Here is a 21070-nt window from a genome sequence, read left to right on the forward strand (position 1 = left end):
GTAGGTTTGCCTATTTGGCCCCCAGACTCTGGAACTCATTTCCTCTATCAGTTAGGAACTGTGATAGCCTCCTGGGATTCAGAAAAGCCTTAAAAACCTGGCTCTTCGGACAAACTGTTTAAACTGACCCCAGCAGCATCTTATGTAGGAACAGCGCCAAGAGACCTATGGTGTAAGTGCACTTTACAAATTTCCTAACATTACACACATAACATAACCTACCCTTCCCTCACCCCAACCATTAACCCAAATCTTTACAATCCGGTACTATAACAAACAATCTGAAACAGAACAAAAACTGAGACTTTTGTTCCTTTAAAACAAATTATTTCTTCCTGACAAAGAAAGATGTAGGACATCCAATATAGTGAAACCTTGTTTAATATATTTTGAAATAATTAGCGTAAAAAATTATCTTCTTCTAAAAATTCACATACATCCCTTAATGGGTACCTCTAGTCTAGATTTGTTTATCTATGAATTTTCAAGCTTGATATAGCTCAATACATGAATTAGCAGATTAATTCTGTCAGCATGTTGTAAATTTCAGAATATTACAACATGTCTTCAGTATACAAAGTGAGTTTAAGCTCCGATATATGAAACTTTGGAACTTTCTTCATGATTTTTTCTTCGATCTAGAGGCTATATATATATATATATATATATATATATATATATATATATATATATTGCATATAACATGCATAGTTACAAAACATCCATGTCTTGCTCTCCACGTTATCAACAATAACGCTGGTAAGTGTCCATTAAGCACAATCCTAGCCTAGCCTTAATTGTAGCATTTAACAAAGTGCAATGCACACTATCCAATAATCTCTTTGCACCATAACAGCAAAAAGATAGCGGAAACTTCCTATCTTTGCTATGTTGCTTACTGACTGAATCAAAAACACGTGTGGTAATAATTCTCATTCATGTAAAATTCCTGGTTGATACGGATTTATAATGATATGAATCATTCGGGTAACCTGTGGCTAAAGGCCTCAGAAATATCATTAGATCCACAAGTAATAGTCTTAACGCATGTTATTAGGTATGTACTGATGAACAGAACTAATAGTACTATTTTTAACAATGACCTCCTTTTTCACATTGATGGTGGGAAATCCCTGCTAGCTGGTCTTGAACCTCTGTGCCGCCACTCAGAGCCATCTTACACTACTGCATACTGTGTAAAGGGTGCAAAATATCAGACAGCATTGGACCCATTTTAAAGAACTTCTAACAGCTGCCACATAAGGCCAGAATTGACTTCAAAATAGCCTACCTGCCTTCCTTCCTAAGAAATAAACTCCACACCACAGGGCAACAGAGAACACAGGAAGCAAATTGACACTACTTTTTGAAATCTCATGACAAAAAGATCAAAACACCCTGAATCATGTTTTTTCCTGTCAAGCTCCCAGAATTGGGACAGCCTCAAATAAGGAATCAAAGGCAATTCAAGCTTGCTTGCCTTCCATATGCCCTAAACATTCACCTATTCAGGCTCCACTTGAATTTGGATAACCTTTTAGACCTCTCCTTTAAGAACTTTTAGAGATGTTGCTAATTGTTGTCTACAAAGGTTTGTCTTTATTTTCATGCACGAATATGGATACATTCTCTCTTTGTTGCTGGGCTGTATCCGCTAACCGTACCTTGAGAGCAGCGTCATATCAGTACCATAAACTCAACAAAAACCACAATAATAACTAGAATACTAACAATAATATTATCAACAACAACAGCAATAATAACAATAGCAATGACAATAATAATAATAATAATAATAATAATAATAATAATTATTATTATTACAACTATTATGTTAATTTATCTTAACTAATAATGGGCATGAATCACCTTGGGAGGGGTATCTCAGTGCCGCAGTAAACCAAGAGCAAGGCAGAACTCTGTTATGTTAATTTATTTTATAATGCGCATGAATCACCGCGGGACAACAGTGAACAACGGAACCTTTTTTTTATCGATGTGTCCTAATTGCTATGAAAAAGATGAGTCAAATTGTCTATCATGTTGCTCAGAACTACAAGGTGAAAACCATTGCTAGTATTCATTTTTCATCTGTCTATATTTTAGGTCATGAATAGCCCTCAAAATGTTGTGACACTGCTTTTATTTGCTATGTCAGGGCAGATGAGTAATGTGGAAGCCATGCCTGACATAACCTGTCCTCCCCATCCTAAATGTGAATGAAAATACCTGGCTACATGCCTGACAGCCGACCACTCTCTGTGTTTTCCCTCCAGAATGGTGCTTAATGCTTTCAGTCAGAGCAGTGAGGACAGAGCCCTCTCTGCCCAGCCGGTTATTCCTTTATGATGTAGCAGCAGTGGGAAACAACTTTTCTTTTCCACTGCTGCTACCTCATAGACGTAAATAACCGGATTTAAAATCCAGTATTCTTGCTAGAGGTTCTCAATGAGAGCCATACATAATATGTAGAATTATAGACTGGGGGCAGTGAATAACGGATGTCTTTCCTCAAGGGGCTCTGAGTAACAATAGAGAGACAACAGCAACGCTCAAATTGTCTAGGATCTCATTCGGAACTCCCATGTGACAAAATCCCCGTACTTCGCTTTTTACCCATCTATCATTTTATGTTATGTAAAAATCTTCTGCACCTGCTTTCATCTGCTATGTAGGGGCAGATAAGTAATGTGAGAGCCATAGATACCATGTGCTCTCCTCACTGCATCAAATTAAAAAAAAGGCCTGGACTCCTGCCTCTCACACCACGACCCACTGTGCTTTCCTTTCACCACCCCCTCCACCCCCTCCGAAGCTGTGCTCTTGCTTCCCCATTGGAAGAGAGAGCCAGCGCTACACCGCAGGCTCTCAGAGAGCCCTGTCAGAGCAGCAAAGAGTCATTTAATGAGATAGCACTAGTTGGAAACACAAACAGAAACATAATTATAATAACAATAATCACAATCATACTACGGCTAATAGTAATAAAAATAAAAAAGATTAAACACGTGGAATTGGGATCTTTGACAGGATGTGCCTATTAAATTAAACATATGTTAGACCGTTTAATTATTGTTTCATTTCAAACTACTGGATCCATGACAAACTACACTATATTTGTTCAGACTCATGGCAACAAAGTGTGATCTTTTCTTTAGGAAGCATATCTACAAATACTGGAAAGCATATAGGATTAAAGTCTAGTCTATGAATTTTGCCCAGCAATAGCGAACATAGACATCACATTTTGCTTCGAATCTCTTCCTGCATAAAAATGCAGTAGAATAAAATATACAGATTCACCATAATACTTGCTAAGCATCTGTGTGGTCAATGGGTATAGCTATACATAGGAAGCTTTATAAATGTTTTCAATTAGGTTGCACACTAAAAAATTACATTAAATATGCTTTCTTTGTATTCTTCCAAATTAAGTTAGTTTTTGCTATGCATATTTGTATAACTCAGGGTAACAATTTGCATGATTAACCCTGTATTAAAATGAAAATGTTCAATTGAACCTGGTGGAGTCGCTGATCTTATAATGTCTTCCATAGATGTGTCGGTGATGTTGTCTGTGCCTTTTTCCTAATCATTTGTCTTACAGCTGCAATGAGCTGCAGTACTCTCAGTATGTGTCCACCTGCGACAATGTGCACATCCAGAATCTGCAGAGTGATGGCTACTGCCTGAAGCTCACAGATATGAAGGGCTTCTTCCAGCCGTGTTATGGGCTCCTTGACCCTCTCCCCTTCTACGAGTCCTGCTTTCTGGATGGGTGCTACAACAATAAGAAGTTCCAGCTGTGCGGCTCTCTGGCTGCGTACGGGGAAGCTTGCCGCTCCTTCGGGATCCTAAGCACAGAATGGATTGAAAAAGAGAATTGCTGTAAGTAGGAAGTATATGTTGCCTTTGTACAGCCACCTAAGCTAGAGGGCCTGATTTAGTCCAGCCAGTCTTATTTCAAATGCCATAGGATATAATGCACGTGTAGTAAGGAAAACTGGATGTTGTTTGCATTTGTGATGAAGTACCCTATCTGCCAAACCCTAAAGTAGACCCAGAGTCTGCATGCATGGCAGTAGAGAAGGACATTCTTAGCTCAACCCTCATTATAAGGTGCACAGAATCCACTAAGTTCAAACTCCACATATGTTGATATTGAAACCATGCAGTAGCTTCAATCAGGTACCATGCAGTTACAAGTTAAACCCCATTGGAATGGGAAATAACTACGGCCCTGGATTTGCCGGGTGCAAAACCGCATGGAATTCCCTGTTGAGTGGAAGTTATTGCTCACATTTACCACCTGTTCGGAGCATGTTTTAAACTTGAGCTGGGGTATGGACGATGGTGGAGGGAAGGGGTTGAGAGGGTAGAGGGGAAGGGCTAAATGCCCTGTCAGAGGGTAGCATGTAGCTCCCCCTTGCCAAAAAAAAAGAAAGAAAAAAAAACTCGGCAGGGAAGAGGACTGGGCGTGGCTGCTATTGCAGCCAAGGCCTCAAGAGATTTTAACAGCTATTTTTTCCAGCATTAAAATCAGCACCTGTAGCCGCTGAAAACCAGATACCGAAACAGCGGCCGACTTCAACATGGTAATGCCATCTGCCTTGTAATGAGGCCTAAGTATCAGAGTAAACACATTTGGAATCGATTTGTAACAGTATTCTTAAATAGGGAATTTTTTGAATATGCCTCGTTGAGTCTGATTTTGAAAATATTTTCGTAAATGTCCAAAAGTGCCCACGGATAGGCCAAGTGCAAATTTGATACCAATATTTTCTTGCCGTTTTTTATTGAAAGGTTGTAAAATGTATACAAATAGTCGAATTACATTTTTCTGTATCTTATGCTTTAATGTTTTTCCAGCCTCTTAAATTTACATTACCATCAACTCTCCTGCTCCACTCACTACTGTCTTAGCAACGGGTTATTAGGGCTAAAAGCGAGATGCCACCAGCTGCCAATCCTGGCCAAGGATGAAGACTAAGAGACAGAGACTATCATCCACCCATCATCCACTGATTTAGCTAACTACCGTCCTATTCCCCTCCTCCCTTCGTTGAAAAGCTACTGGAAAAACATATCAATCATCAACTGTCAACCGACCTTGAGACTAACAGACTATTAGACAGCTCTCAGTCTGGCTTCAGACCTCTATACAGTACTGAGGCAGCCTTGCTTGCCATCACAGATCATATTAAATGCTTGCTTGACACTAATGTCCCGACAATATTGATTTTGTTAGACCTGTCGGTGGCATTTGATACCGTGTATCACTCCCCACTTCTTGACAGACTCCAGGATTTAGGGATCCAAGGAATGTCCCTTAAATGGTTAGCGGATTTCCTGTCACAGAAATCCCAAACAATCATCCTCTGCCCCTATAGGTCCAGAACTATGCCACTGGCCTGTGGAGTACCACACGGCTCTTGTTTGAGCCTTACGTTTTTTAATATTTACATGGCCCCCCTTGCTAAGATAGTCAGAGGTTTTAGGTTTGAGATAATTTTATACGCTGATGATACACAGCTTATTTTCTCTTTTGTCTCTAACCTGTCCAAATCTAAAGCCTTATTTTCCTCCGGGATGAAGGCTATATCCACCTGGATGTTGGATAACCGACTGCAACTCAACCCTACGAAAACAGAAATTGTGCTATTTGGACAAGCTCAACTTCTCTGGGGTCCAGAATGGTGGCCAGCTGAGCTGGGCACAAGCCCTTCACCCAAATTGGTAGTAAAAAACCTTGGTGTCCGCTTAGATCAATATCTTTGTATGAAAGAACACATTGTTGCCACCACAGGGTCCTGCTTCCATATGCTATGTCTGCTGAGAAGGGTTTTCCCTCTATTACCACTTTCCTCTTGGAAAACCTTGGCTCAAGCCTTGGTAATCAGATGCCTTGATTACGGCAACTCACACCTGGCTTCCATCAATGAGAATCTGTTGTCCAAACTTCAGGTGGTCCAAAACACTGGCGCGCACCTTGTCTGCAACCTCCCTCCGCTCTCGGCCATAGCCCCACTTCTGCAGTCTCTACACTGGCTTCCGGTAAAAAAGCTGCCTAACCCACCGTGCCTTTCACGGCCAAGGGTCTTCTTTTCTAGCTGCTAAGATTCTGCCATACACTCCCGTAAAACTCCTCAGATCCTGTGATAAAACTCTGCTTAAAGTCCCCAGAGGTTTAAGAAGGCCTGGGCAGGCTGCAGAGCTTTCTCGTTCCTTGCCCACATCTTAGGAATAATTTGCCCACACAAATTTGTCTCTGTGAAAACCATTTTCTTCCTAGGAAGGCAGTTAAGACCCACCTATTTTAGTTCAATTCTAGCCTGTCCTCTGCCCTTGTCTTACATGAGATAGCCTTTCGGGGTGCATTCGAGCATGTAATAAATTAAAATAACATAATAATAACATAACATGCAACTCAAAGGCCATTTTAGGCTGTCGACTTACTGGGCCAACAAAAATGGCTAACAATTATTACATTTCTTATATAGCGCCAGAATCGACCCCCGAAGGGGTATCTCCGCGCTTGCCTTGGGAACCCGTCCTGGTTTTTCCCTGTGAGATAGCCCCTACAGGGCATCCCCAAGGTGAAAGCCAGGCATCCCGCCGCGGGGGGGCCGTTGTGGAGATTAAGCAAGCTTAATGCCCAGAGTTGCAGAGTGTGAACCCATGATTAGGTCAGGCACCGAAGCGAGAATTATCGAGTCCGTGGACATTTGAGCTCAACACCCTGCCGCGTCGGGAATCGAACCCTGGTCCTGGGTCTGACCTCTGGTTCAGGGTCTGCCTGCTCTAACCAGTGAGCCACACTTCTCCACCAACAAGGCCATCAGATTGCAACAAGTGCTATCATAAATGACCAAATAGCAAAAGCTGTTTCTTTCTGAAGCTACAGAATCCTCTCCAAAGCTGCTCCCCGTTCACTTTAGGGATTGTGCTAGAAATCAGGCCAATGAGGAGTGTTTGAAAATGCATACTTCCAAGCTGAGAGCAGTCCATGCACATGTGCATGGTACACTTTTAAGGTGCATTCTGCTGTAAGTCAAGTAGGGGCCCTTACTCTCCGACCTAGAGCACTAGAACTCCGACTAGCAGGGAGCTGTTCATCACCAGCTAGTCAGGGATCTGGTGCTCTTTGAGAGTATCAAAGGATCTCCATCTGACTTGCGGCCAAATGCACCTAAACAGACTGCGCCAACAATAACCAACCGCTATTTACACCTTGTTTTAAGATCTCATTGACATACGTATATGTTTAATTTTGTTTGATTTGATGCTTCACAAACTGAACAGTTTCTAGTTGGCCCTAGACAAAAAAATACAAAAACCCCACGTATATTGGTTACAACACTGTGTAGACGCTGGCAGAACATGTTGAGTAAGGCCGAACCCTAGAGCTTATTTCTGACACACACAGATTTTTACCAGTTACCTAAAGCTATGCTATGTGGGTTTAGTTTTAGCTTCGATTGGCAAGTAGTTTCAGATTCGAGGTTCGATCACTAAGAATTGCAGGTCACACTTCAATTTAAGACAAGTGCAGGGAATAAATAGCAGGTATATTTTACGTGAAAGTGACACGCAAACTGAAATGTCCCAGAGAAACTGCTCTTTGACCCCGACTTTGCTTGGTAACCCTTTGGTTCTCATTAGCGATATTGGTAGAAAGAATATGGGGCAGATTTATGTTAACTGGCGCATTCCCAGGGAAGCGCCAGTTAACGTGCGTCACAGTGCGCTACAGCTCCGCCATCCATGGTGCGTCGCATTTACAATGCGGCGCACCATGGTGCAAAAACGGCACAGATGCGTGACGCATCCGTGCTGGAAAGGTGGTGCATTGCTGGAGTTGCATTGCAAGCGCGACGCAGCTCCAGCAAGGCTAGGGGGTGCCCCATCTTCACAATGCTGCGTCAAGACCTACGCCTGCTTCAAGCAGGCACAGGGTTTTGACGCAGCATTGGCCTGAAAGTGACTGAGTGAAATCTCATAGATTTCACTCAGCCACTTTCAGGAGGCGTTCCTGCGCAGGAACGCCCCCCCCCCCCCCCCCCCTACGCAGGAACGCCTCCTTATGGCGCAGGGCTTTACAACATGACAACATCTCCTAGATGCGTCACGTTGTAAATAGGGCGCATTGTTTGCGCCGCCGTTCAGTCAAATAAAGTGACGCAATTGCGGCACAAAGAGACGCATGGGCATCATAAATCTGCCCCTCGGTTTCTATTATTCCTTTTATAACAATTAGTTTGCAAAGGTGGTTAGGCATAAAGATGAGTTATATTGGTAGTAGCTGAAATATTTTAATTACTTTCCTGTCAAACATTTGTATATGCTATCATGGAACATGGTTGACTTTATACTGCAGTGTGTGTCACTCACTCAAGACATGTGTAATACAGCTGGGCCCCAAAAATGTCATCCAATCACCAAATATCCAATCACTGGCATAGATGTTTTACACTCCGGTCTGTGCATTATGTCTAGAGATGCCTGTACAGGCCTGGGCGTAGTAGCGGAATTCTGCGAAGTGACATTAAAACTCAGCGGGGTTCCGCAGGCGGAGGAGTGTGACGAGAACTGCTGTTCGTGCTGGTATTCCTGCCACTGGTGTCGAAATTCTAACCAATCAGTAGATTTCTCTCGGCAACTTACCGATGGTGAGCGCGAGCGGGGGAAAAACTCTGCTTCAAATATGCACAGCTGAGTTTTCTGCACGAAAACTCTACAAACTCCGCGAATGGAGTGGAGTTCACCCCCCAGCCCTATCTATGTGCTTTTTAAGGCACTACATATAAAAATAAATATTACCTTTGCCTGCTACTGAAAGGGAAAACTTTGTAATTGGATTACTGCCCAGTCACACTGCTTTACTGCACAGGCTAAAAATCGGCAAAAGAGCACATAATTAAATTAATTGTGAACGACCAAGAGTTTGGACGGAAAAGGTCTGACTCCAGGGTAGTTGATAGTTTTTGCTCGCATTTACCCTTAATGGACATTTTGTGTAGAAACCAAGTTTTTGTTGTTGTCTTCTCCTCTTTAGCAGGAGTGATTGAAGATCCCTGTGTGGGTGCAGACTGCCCAAACCGGAGCTGTGAACTGGATAATGGAGGGGAACTGTGTGGTTGCATGGAGCCTCCAGCCTATGGAAATGGTACAGTATAGCATAATAGACCTACAATATGAAGGCCAAAGATTTGAGCAAATCATACATGGAAATGTGATTGCATCTAAAATATATTGCAAACATTATTGCTGGTTTCCAAAGTGATGGTTCCTGTCTTGCCCCCCACTGTTTTAAAATAGAGCAGAAAAGCAGCACATTCTCCTTAAACGTAGGTAGAATTAAATGACATGTGGCCTAGTTTACAGGAAGAGAGAAGTACATGAACATGCAGTGTTGCATGTGGAGACTCCAGTCTGAGTGAAGAGAGGTCACAAAAGTAACTTGTATGGTGCACATTGTGAGCTGTACCAAGTCCTGGTGCATGGACGAATTTTGGGTGTTGGTGAAAGCTGATGTTTGGAGAGTATTAAAACATAATGATTTCTGCAGTGGTGAAAGTAGTTGGAAATGACAGAAGTAACCGAGTCAAAATCTACAAATAATATTTTGAAAGCATGAATAAATATAATCTGAGAAAACAGGAAGCTATGAGCGACAGACCTGAAATGTCCACTGGCCTTGTGTGTTGGAATGCAATAAGTAAAGGACTGGATAAAGACGAGAGAGTGACATGGGTATTCTGCCCACCTATCACAAATGGTATCTCTCTCTACCCCTTCATCCCACAACTATAAACTTGGGGGCTTATTAAGAGTCTGGCGGTCCACAGACTGCCAGACTCGCGGGGTGAAGGGGTGGCAGTCTTGGGGCTGCCCTAATAGGGCCCAGGGCTGTTGGGCTTCCCTGGGGCCACCGACTGCCCTGGGACCTCCACAACCGCCAGCGATCAGAGAACCCTTGTGGTGGTGCGGTGGTCTTGAGGCCGCAATATGCTTGGCAGGGCCGCTAGAGCCCAGCCAAGCATATTACAAGTTTCCTTACCACCACACTTTTCATGGTCGTGCGACTGCCATGAAAAGTGTGGCAGTGAGAAAACAAAGGGGGCCCTACAAGGCACCCTGGTGCCTCACGCCATGTGGATGCATACAGGGGGGCACAACATGTGCCCCCTTAGTGTGCATGCACACCAGTACCTGCACAGCATGGACTGCAGCAGTCCATGCTGTGCAGGTACTGCCTTTGATGTTCCCATTGTGGTGTCTATTTCATATGCCCCACCCTGTGAACTCCAAAGAACCGCCCGCCAGACAGTAGAAAACTCCTGATTTGGTGGGTGGTTCCTACACAGGTTTGGCAGTGCTGGAGCAGGGCGGTCCTGCTCCAGCACCACCAAACTCATAATAATACCCATGGATATTCAAGTGTGCACCACTGCTGCTGTCTGAGTTACCATGTTGAAAATGTAAAGATGTTCTCACTTGTTTTTCTTTGTTTTGTGTCCATTGGTAAAGTGAGTTGTTTGTGAATCACTGTTAGAGCATTTTTGTTGTTACTTAATCTAAATCATTGCTTACAATTAATTGATGTGTCAGTCTCTTTTCTTCTTTGTAATATGATTAACACTCATATAAAAGCTATTTGCAAGTGTTAACACTGCTATTGGATTGACAGCTTTCTGCAATGTTGTGTGAATATCCACATCTACCCATTTTAAAACCAAATAAAAAATATGCACAAAAAGATCAAGGATTTTAAATCACAGATCAGGAACATTCATTCATGCGTTTGGTGGAAAAACACACATTAATAAACAAAGCTGAGAGACAACCTGAAAAATCTGCACATAATTAGTGATAGGGGCTTGAGGTATTTCTGTAATAGGGAGTAACAAGTAGTCCTTTTCGATATTGGTACAGCCAGGGCAAAGAGATCTATCATTACATAGGAACATGGATTTTTAGATATAAGTAAACCTTTTGTAGTAGAGGTGATTACAAATATAGAAATTTAAATGTCCCTTCTCATTATTTGTTGTTTTTTTGTAGACACACATGATATCATCGATGCTGAGGTGATTTGTAAAGCTGCCCAGATGGAAGTTTCCATATCAAAGTGCAAGCTTTTTCAGCTTGGCTTTGAACGAGAAGGTGTGCGCATCAATGACCGCCATTGCCCAGGCATCGAGGGGGAAGACTTCATCTCGTTTCAGATTAATAACACAAAGGGGAACTGTGGGAACGTTGTCCAGGTGAGACAGTGAAACTTTGATTCTGTTGTCTAGCATATATCATTGAGAACTGTGGAGAGATGAGGCTCTGCCCACAAGGACCCTCCAGGACTGTCCTCAAAGGTCATACTTTGCAACTGCTTAGAGGCTTTACTTCGAATATGCCATTAAATATTGCATATTTAATTATAACAAGGGCATCCAAACAATGGCTGAGGACCATGGGGAAGTATGCTCTGAAAAACAAGGGTCCTTAGCTTATCAGAATCAACAAGAACATAATAATATAGGCCATAATAGGAGACTATATTCGCCTCTGCCCAGCCGGGCAGGGTATTTATTTCAAAAGATAAGAAGGTCATACCTGGTTAGAAGGCACAATCCTGTACCAAAATTTGAGACAAACAAACAACTTATAAGGGAAAAGGTTACACAGGCAAATTTAAGCAATGTTTAGCCACTTTTAACTCAGTGATAAAATCTCAAGTATTGCCAAAAAACGCTAGACACAGCAAGTTAAAACACAATGGTTAGGCTTTGAAAGCGTTTACAACAGTCGACGTTTCAATCCCTTTTTGCTCTAATTGGTTGGGATCATCCTCAGGACTAAGGTTTTGACAGCATTTGCCTGCCAGAATTACTTTTGAATCCGCCTGTTTTAGGAGGAAAAATGGAGAAGAAGAGGCTGTGGAGGCGGTATATAGATGATATTTTCCTCATATGGAACCAGCCTCTGGAGTCTCTGACCAATTTCCTACACTGGTTGAACAATAACTGCTGTGGGCTTACCTTCACACTCAGTCATGATAAATCCGATGGCTGGAGTGGCCAAACATTGCTCAAATTTGCCTGTGTAACCTTTTCCCTTATATGTTTTTTGTTTGTCTCAAAGTTTGGTACAGGATTGTGCCTTCTAACCAGGTATCACCTTCTTATCTTTTGAAATAAATACTGTGCGCGGCTGGGCAGAGGCAAATATAGTCTCCTATTATGGCCTATATTATTATGTTCTTGTTGATTCTGATAAGCTAAGGACCCTTGTTTTTCAGAGCATTAAATATCGCGTGGCACAATCATTTCTTCACAATGAAACAGTCCAATTTCCTTTAAACTCTTAGGAAATACACTTTTAGTTTTGATGAATTAAGAAAACAGCATTAGGGTGGATACTTTGAAGGCAACGACCGAGTAGCTCACCACCAGAAAGTATGTTACAATTAGCACAGTTAAAAAGCTTTGGCAATGCCAATAGGTCTGGCTTTAAAGGAATGTTACATGGTAATGAGAAGCATTACAAGTTGTATAAGGCTGCGCCGACTTCCCGCGTGTGGGTCCTCCCCGACCAGCACTCAAACAATGCAAAATCAATCAATTGATCCTTTTTAAAGAAATTCTTCGAATTTGTATTCAAAACATCAATGAATTGTTAGAAAAGTACTGTGTTATTCCATCATAACGACAGTCACAATTTCTCATGGTGATGAGTCACTGGTATATGCACCCATGTGCCAAATGCATTTCAGCGACTGCCCTTCATCAGGGGCTCAATGTCTACAAAATTGAAAAGACTAGGTATCAGTACATGAAGTAACAGTGCCATCAGCTGTTAGTATCCATGTGTGGTTCAGTGCTGAACGCGTACCTGCATGCTGGCAGTTTAGACAGAATATGTGTCATAAAATAATGTGTGAAGGTGAGATAAGAGTGAGGAACACCAAAAGAAATGCCCGTAAAAGACCGTGTGCCCGTGTGCAATTCAAGCGCGACTTGTTGTGCAAACAGACCTTGTGAACAATTAGTGTTCGAGACAGCACTCCCCTTACAAGTTGATCACATGAGAATGGATATGTATTTGTCTGGAACCAATGAACTATAGAATAATATTGGTGTTGGTTAAATGGTCACGAGAAAATAGCACTATTAAGTCAGAATAATTAAAAAACGACGTAGGTTACTGATTGCCCTCCTACCATCTGTGCTGCTGCCAGAGAAAAACAACATAAATTATCCAATTAGCTAAGACACTTCAGTAGCATTACAATGTCATGTGTGTGTCCCTGAAAGTTCAAACTCAGGCGGCTAGATAAATAAACAAAATGATCATAGCTGCGAGGAGGGCAACATTTATTTTGTGGAAGAATACAACTTCTGCCCAATCAAAACATGTACTCCTGGCTCTCAAAATGTGGACTGAGTCAAAGCCCCGCTCATGGTGATTCTCACATAATTGTGTGTTGACAGTTGCGCTGTCCAGCCAAACTCTAAAAAGCAGAAAAGTTGAGAGAGTCAGAGAGTCCCAGAGTGACTATGTCATTTCATGATCTGCCATGCACAATGCACAAACGGTATCCCCACCGGTATTTGAGAAAAAAATCTAGTTAAGACTGCAGGGGCTGAAGAGGATATCTAAGCAAATAGAGAACCAAAGGTGCATACCAATGTTCCAACTGCACCTATATCTACTTAGCATCTAGATATTATAGTTTGATGTTTTATTGATTTTACAATTGTGTACTCAAGAAAAATTGCATTAAGCTTAAAAAAACATATTTGGACCTACACTTACACATTTACATTTAATGATTACTTTTTTCAATAGTGGCCAGCATATTAATTTTCTTTTTTGGCAATATATGGCTCCATTTACTATGGAATGTGTGTTATTAGGGTCTCCTAATGGGTGGATTAGTAATTTGTTTTTACACTTCTGCTAACATTAACAGTAGAGGGGAAGGTATAATTAAAATATAGCAATAACATTAAAACATAACAAAAGTAATGTGTTTTATGAAGTTATAACATGTAACAATTCTTTTAGATAGTTTAATTAAGTTGAATTAAACTTATGTAAAAATAGATTAAGATTAGACTAAGTTATACAGTAAGGATATATATATTTTTTTTAGGTTTGGGTTAAAAATGATGCATTAGTTAAAACAGAATCTAATAAAACTTTTAAGGGTTAGAGTTGGCATTAGAATGAGTAAAATGTTCCAGTAATTAGATTTCCCAATATTGCTACCTCCTATCTAAATAAAATCATGGCATTAATTAGCCAGACCCCTTACATCATTAATGACATTAGGTTGCAGTGACCATCAATTGGATAACACTTGCTTAAAGGAAGTTGGTTTCAAATGCCTTTACTTCATTACTGCTAGCAATTTCTCATCACAACGTATAAATACTGTGGTAATACCTCTTGATAATGTCTAACCATACTACTTAATACAAAAATGTAAAAGAGGCCTGTAGATTGTAGGATAACCACTGCCATGCTGATATTGAGCGCATTGGGTTCAATCAATGCAGTGTGATGCAGCCTAATTATGTAAAGGTGCCTTTGTTCAGAAGAAAATCTTCTCAGTCGAAGATGAATCTTGTAGCCCAGGGGCCACTTACATGCATGTCTGAAAGCACTTAGTGACAAAATATGAACAACCAAAGACATGTTTAAGAGTAAAATAAATAAAATTATTTAACTAATATAGCACACTAAATCCTAAAATGTCAATTGTTTAGACAAATGTTCTAAGGTTATCCCATGTTTGGGTAAACTTCCAACGCCATTCAGAAATACTGTTGTAGGTTGTTTAAAAGATTTCAAATGTTGGCACAGTATTTAATTCTGTTTCGAGATGAAGCAGCATGTGAAAATATGAAGTTAAACACGCCTGCTAACTTAACCCCTTCCATGCTCATTACGAGCTCAGCTCGTCATGAGGCACAGTTGAGCTGTGCTGATGACGAGCTGAGCTCGTCATGAATACATGAGAATTCCGATTTCCAGCACAGGGGAAAAATAACCACAGCAGCGATGTGGTTAAGATATCTTGTTATATGATAATTTGTTAATGCTTTAATGGCTGATTGATTTTGCTTTATTTCACTCTGCAGTCCAATGGCACTCACATAATGTATAAAAATACGGTGTGGATTGAGAGTGCAAACAACACAGGGAACATCATCACTAGAGACAGAACAATCAACGTGGAGTTTTCTTGTGCGTATGAGCTGGATATCAAGATCTCCTTGGATTCAGTAGTTCGACCAATGCTTAGGTGAGGTGCATTGAAAATGCCCCCCCCCCTTTGTTTTGTTTTACTTGTGTTTTTCTATGTCAAACTCACTGATATTCTTGCACCCCTCAGTGTTATCAACTTGACAGTCCCAACTAAAGGCGGCAGCTTTACTACAAAAATGGCACTTTATAAGAATTCATCTTACAAGCACCCTTACCGCCAAGGAGAGGTAGTGCTCACCACACGAGATGTCCTGTTTGTGGGGGTGTTTGTTGTGGGAGCAGATTCCACGCATCTGATCTTGACACTGAACAAGTGCTATGCAACTCCATCCCGAGATAGCAACGATAAGCTTCGATACTTCATCATTGAAGGAGGGTGAGCACTCCATGTTTATAGGGGACTTGCAACAGTTTTTTCCTTTGGAGAATATGTGATGGGTGCATTTAAGATTTTAAAAGGTTTTATTCTCTGTTGCTATTAGTGATATACATCCTGACCTACTTTTAAATGTCAAATGCTAGTCTTGAGATGCCTATTTGACTCTGAGGCTCTGAAAGGTTTGTAGACCCAACACTTCCACCAAAGACTTCTCAAATATTATCTCATCCATGTAACTTGTATGTAGTGTCATGTCACTTAATTTCATTCTGTTTCATATTCATGGCATGTCACTAAGACACTGCCTTTTAGTGTCATGAATGACACACGTGATTGTGATATAATCAGCCACCTATTAAGGTGTACCGGCCTATCAGGGAATAGATATTCACTAGAGGCTAGATCTCATTTGGCCCTCTGCGGTTCCTTAATTCATTTATTTATTTATTTTATTTAAAAGGTTTTATATAGCGCTGCTGGACCCAAGAGTATCAGAGCGCTTTACATGGTAAATGTACATGATAAGATACAATATACATTTGACACAGAGCAGAAAAATTCAACAAGATAAAAAATATTGTGTTAAATGAGTGAAGGGGCAAAGGAACAGGGGGATAGTAGAAGGGATAGGGGGAGTTGGAGCTGGAGAGAGAGAGGGAGTGAAGTGAGGTAGAGTGATTTGAAAGGGGGAGAGGTCTAGGGTAAAGAGCGAGTCAGAGCAGAGAGATAGTGAACAGGGTCAGAGTCAGTAACATTAGGAACCCCAATATTTATTGAGGAGGAGTACTTTGAGTCTTTTTTTGAAGAGAGGGTAAGAGGGGTTGCAGCGAAGATCCTTGAGGAGTGAATTCCAAATTGTAGGAGCATTACCAGAGAACGCACGTGATTGGGTCTTTTTACATTTAAGTCTAGGAGGTATAAGGACAAGAGAGTTAGTGCTCCTCAGGGACCTGGAGCACCCTACCTTTTGTAGTTTGCTAGAAAGGTAAGAGGATGTGTTTTGGTGAAGAGCTTTGTGAGTGATGCAAGCAATGTTGTAAGTGGATCAACCTTCAATTTGGAGCCAGTTTAGGTTTTTGAGGACAGGAGAGATATGGTCAAATTTTTTACAGTCAGAAATAAGTCTGGCAGCTAGGTTGAGAACAGATTTAATTGGAGCTAGGTGGACTTTAGGGGTGCCGGCAAGAGTGGCGTTACCATAGTCAATCCTGGAAAGGACAAGAGATTGGACAACGATTTTGAAATCATGAGCTGGAATGAAGGGTTTAATTTTTTTGAGGTGGTGAAGGGTGAAAAGAGCACTTTTGGCTGCATTTTTAATGTTGGGGATGAGATTAAGATTCTGATCGATGCTGATAACTAGGGATTTGACAGAGTTAGAGGTGGAGAGGGAGAAATTAAGTGCTTTGATATCATTGATCCAGAGTTGAATGGGAAGGGAACTGTTTTTGGGAGTGAAAAGGATGAGTTCGTTTTTTTTAGGATTAAGTTTGAGATGATTGAGATGGAACCAAGTTTGGATTTTCATCAGCGTGTCATTGATGTGAAGGACGTCATTGTGGGATTTGATTCTGTAGTATAGTTGAGTATCGTCTGCATAGAGGTGGTAACTGATTTTGGCTTCTTTGAGAATGAGGGTGAGTGGTTCCATAAAGAGATTAAATAGGGTTGGTGAGAGGATAGACCCTTGAGGGACTCCGAGTGAGACAGGTTGAGGTTTGGGGAGGCAATGACTGAGCTTAATTTGTTGTGATCTATTTTGGAGGAATGAGGAGAACCATTTGAGTACAATGCTTTCAATGCCAAAGCGATATTTGAGGGTGTTAAGAAGGGTGGGATGGTGGACAGTATCAAAAGCAGCTGAGAGGTCAAGGAGGATTAGTAGCGAGGATTCACCTTTGTCTAACGAGCGATGTATGTCATCTGTAACATTGAGTATAAAAGTTTCAGTACTGCATACCTTTCTCAAACCAGATTGGAAAACGTCAAGGAGATTGAAGGAGAAAATATGGTTGTCTAATTGAGACAAGACACATTTTTCAAGGGCTTTAGAGAGGAAGGGAAGGTTCGAGATAGAGCGTAGATTGTTCAGGTCATTTGGATCAGCGGTGGGGTTTTTAAGAATGGGGAAGATTTGACCTAGCTGAAGGGAGTCAGGAACACAGCCAGTGGACAGTGAGGAGTTGATGATATCTGTCTATAATGGGGCAATGATGTATTTGAGTTCTTGAAGTAAATGGGCGGGGAGAGGATCTTTGGAGTGGGAGGATGGTTTGAGTTTAGGGATGATGTTCATGATAGTGGTTTCTGAGATTGGACTAAATTCGCTCCATGAGGCCTTATTTTTTTAAAAGAGATCCGTCCGAGATGCGTCAAGTCGGGGGAGACGCGGGAGGGGAAGAGATGGGTCGAGATGTGGGGGAGAGGAGGGCAAAAGTGATTTAGGAATGTTCGGGAGGCTGTGTTGGTTGAGGGGAGGTTGGAGAGAGAGAGGAGGGGAAGAGAAAGATAGTTCGATGTTGTTGACTTTATTCACAAAGAAGCTGGGAATTTCTTCGCATCTTTCCACAGAGGCTGCTAATTTAGGAGGGCCAGAGGAAGTTTGTTTTTTAACGATGTTAAACAGTTCTCTGGGGCGGTTTCTGGCCTGGTCAAGTTGTGACCGGAGAAAGGAGGCCTTTTCTTTGAAGATATGTTTTTTGTAATGTGATCTGGTGGTTCTCAGGAGAGCCAAGTTGTCAGAGGAGGGATGACTCCTCCAGGCACGTTCTGATTGTCTGAGGGCCCATCTTTCTTTATTGAGTTCGACATTGAACCAAGACTTGGGAGGGATGTTTTTCTGTTTTTTTAGTTTAATTGGGGCAATTAGGTCGAGGGCATCAAGAAGAGATTTATTGTAATGGTCAGTAAGGTCGTTGGTGCTATGAGAGGGAGGGGGGAGAAGTAAGCGAGTTTTAATTGTGGATTCCAATTCCCCAGGAGGAATAAAGTGCAGGTTGCGAGTGGGTTTCATGGGTAAAGTGCTCGTAGGGGCGGGGCGAGTAATGGGGCAATTCAAGGTGAAGAGGATAAGGTGGTGATCAGACCAGTCTACAGGGAGTATATTAGAGAGAGAGGCCAAGTCCTTGCTCGTCAAAATAGCATTGAGGGTTGCACCTTTGGTGTGAGTAGGGGCATGGCAGAGTTGGGTCAGGTCAGTGATGTCTAAGGTTTCTTTAAACAGGATGACCGAATGGTCATCTTTTTTGCTCCAGAGGATGTTGTAGTCACCAAGGAAGAGATTCTTGGCGTGGGAGAGCGATGCTTGAATAATAAGATCAGTCATCTCTTCAGTGAAGGAGAGACAATTTACAGGGGGGTGGTAAATGGTATGCAGACGAGTGGTGGGAGAGCCAGGAAAGGAGTGGTCGGCGCAAAGGTATTCAAAGGACGAGGGGTCTTGGGGTTGGACAAGTGAGATTTCGAGTTCATCTTTAAAAATAAGGGCAAGGCATCCTCCTATTTGATCAATTCTATCTTTCTTAATGATAGAGTAGCCTGGTGGGATGAGCAAGTCGAGGATAGGAGTAGAGTGGGTGGTGAGCCAAGTTTCAGTTAGGAATGCGATGTCTATGTTTTCACTGAGGATGGTTTCCGCAATCTCAGTTGCGTGGCAGGAGGCGGACCTGCAGTTTATCAACATGCAGCAGAGGGGAGAGGGGACAGGTGATGGGGTGGGGGGGGCAGGGGGGGATAGATCTAAGTAGTTTGGGAGGTCTAGGTGAAGTCAAGTGAAGGTGGAGTCTGTTCGTTCCTAAGAGAACTGGGATATAGGATTGACAGGTGGGGGGGGGTAGTGGGTAGGGCTGCAGAGGGAGATACAGGGGAGTTTTTGGAAAAGTTAGCTCCTGACGTTATCGGGCAAGTATCAAGATGATGAGGGGAGGTCGTGCTGGTACTGCAGGGCGGGACGCTTAGGGAGGGTTCAGTGTGTTTGGATCGGGTAGCGTAATTACAGGGGAGGGGAGGGGTGTCAGTGTTGGTAACAAAAATAGGTGGTCCGTTTGAGGGTGGGTTGAGATGGGTGTCAATGTGCGACTGTCAGGCTCCGTCTTCTATACTTCTTCGGGGCTGTGCTGAATGACCTATAACCTCCCCTATGCGACTCCCCCAGAGCCTGAAGTATACACACAAGCGACTAGGACAGGCCCACCGGGGAGGGAAAGGAAGGGGACAGCGGGGAGGGAGATCTGAAACGAGATCGACAGACAGTTAGAAGGTACCCTCGCACACCCCTAGACACACTTCCAATACCTTACTCTTCTCTCTATATGTTGTATGGAATTACCCCTACCTGTAAAAGAAAATACGTTGGGCCTGAATCCTAGGGGAAGAGAGGCGGGGCGTTGCTAGAGGGATGACACCAACGTCTAAGAGATACACAACACCAGTTTTATGATTCACATTCCTAAAAGGCGGAAAGAATCTTACACACAAGAACCATGCATACCTAAAAGTGTTTTTTCGTAGTCTTGTTGGCATAACCCCCTGTAGACTTGAACCCCTGTCTCTCTCTTCTCCTGAGTTGGGATGAAAATAAGATATACAAATTGGCAGTTTTCACATTTGCCCCAGTGTTCACAAAGTATATACACTCAATGGAACCGGTAAATCCAATGGTTCCTGAACGGCTAATGAGTCTTAGACGCTCCAGTTAAGTATATTGCACAACATACACAAGAAATAGTTCAAGTCTTGATTCCCTAAGGCGAGTGGTGCAATACTCGAAAGAATATCAGCCTCCGGGTTCTCCCTGCAATGAGACGAACCCTAAGCGTCTCTTCCAACAGGGAGTTTGCAGGCTCTGGTTCAAAAATGCCCTCACAAATAAACACAGAGAAGCTCTCCGCTCCGAGTTACGGGAAGTGTCCACCCCAGAACGGGACACTCGAGGTTTAAATAACGAAAGCGGTATCTTACCCGACCGGCAGGATACCAACCGTCTTCTTGATGTTTGTAGGAGTAATCGGCGAAGTTGGCGTCTTCGGGACACCCTTTTACTTCCGCGTTTTGTGAGATTTACGTCAATCACACCATGCCGGGAAACGTCGTTTTAATGTCTTTGTTGCCGTTTTCAGTACGTGATGAGCCTACAGAGTGCCGCGGACACATCACGATCATGACAGCGATGGTAAGGTGCGTTGTGAGGCGGTTGATGTGTGGTCCAGCTCTGAGGGATGGGCTTTTAAAAGGTGTGAGATGTCGCTTCTGAGTGAGGAGAGTTCTAAAACGAGGGATGAAAGGAGAAGTTCGACTTTAAGGAGTGATTGGGTAGGAATAGAGGAGTAAAGTGCATCAGTTGTTTTAAGGAAATTGGTAGGGTTAGAGTTATTGAGAGGGGGGATAGCCAGGGGCGGAAGGGGGGGAAAGCCTGGAGGTGGG

The 21070-nt window shown here is 42.4% G+C and overlaps 1 protein-coding gene across 1 annotated transcript in view; it reads left to right on the plus strand.

The window, feature by feature from the left end:
• Window positions 1–21070, plus strand: part of TECTA (tectorin alpha) — a 293627-nt gene that overhangs the window by 256004 nt on the left and 16553 nt on the right. Inside the window, exons 14-18 of the mRNA XM_086954233.1 lie at window positions 3608–3888; window positions 9056–9166; window positions 11065–11267; window positions 15144–15307; window positions 15398–15646. Coding sequence (XP_086810359.1) covers window positions 3608–3888; window positions 9056–9166; window positions 11065–11267; window positions 15144–15307; window positions 15398–15646 — 1008 coding nt within the window. The remainder of the gene's footprint in view (window positions 1–3607; window positions 3889–9055; window positions 9167–11064; window positions 11268–15143; window positions 15308–15397; window positions 15647–21070) is intronic.

Source organism: Lissotriton vulgaris, chromosome 2_1, assembly GCF_964263255.1.
Source record: "Lissotriton vulgaris chromosome 2_1, aLisVul1.2, whole genome shotgun sequence".
NCBI lineage: Eukaryota > Metazoa > Chordata > Amphibia > Caudata > Salamandridae > Lissotriton > Lissotriton vulgaris.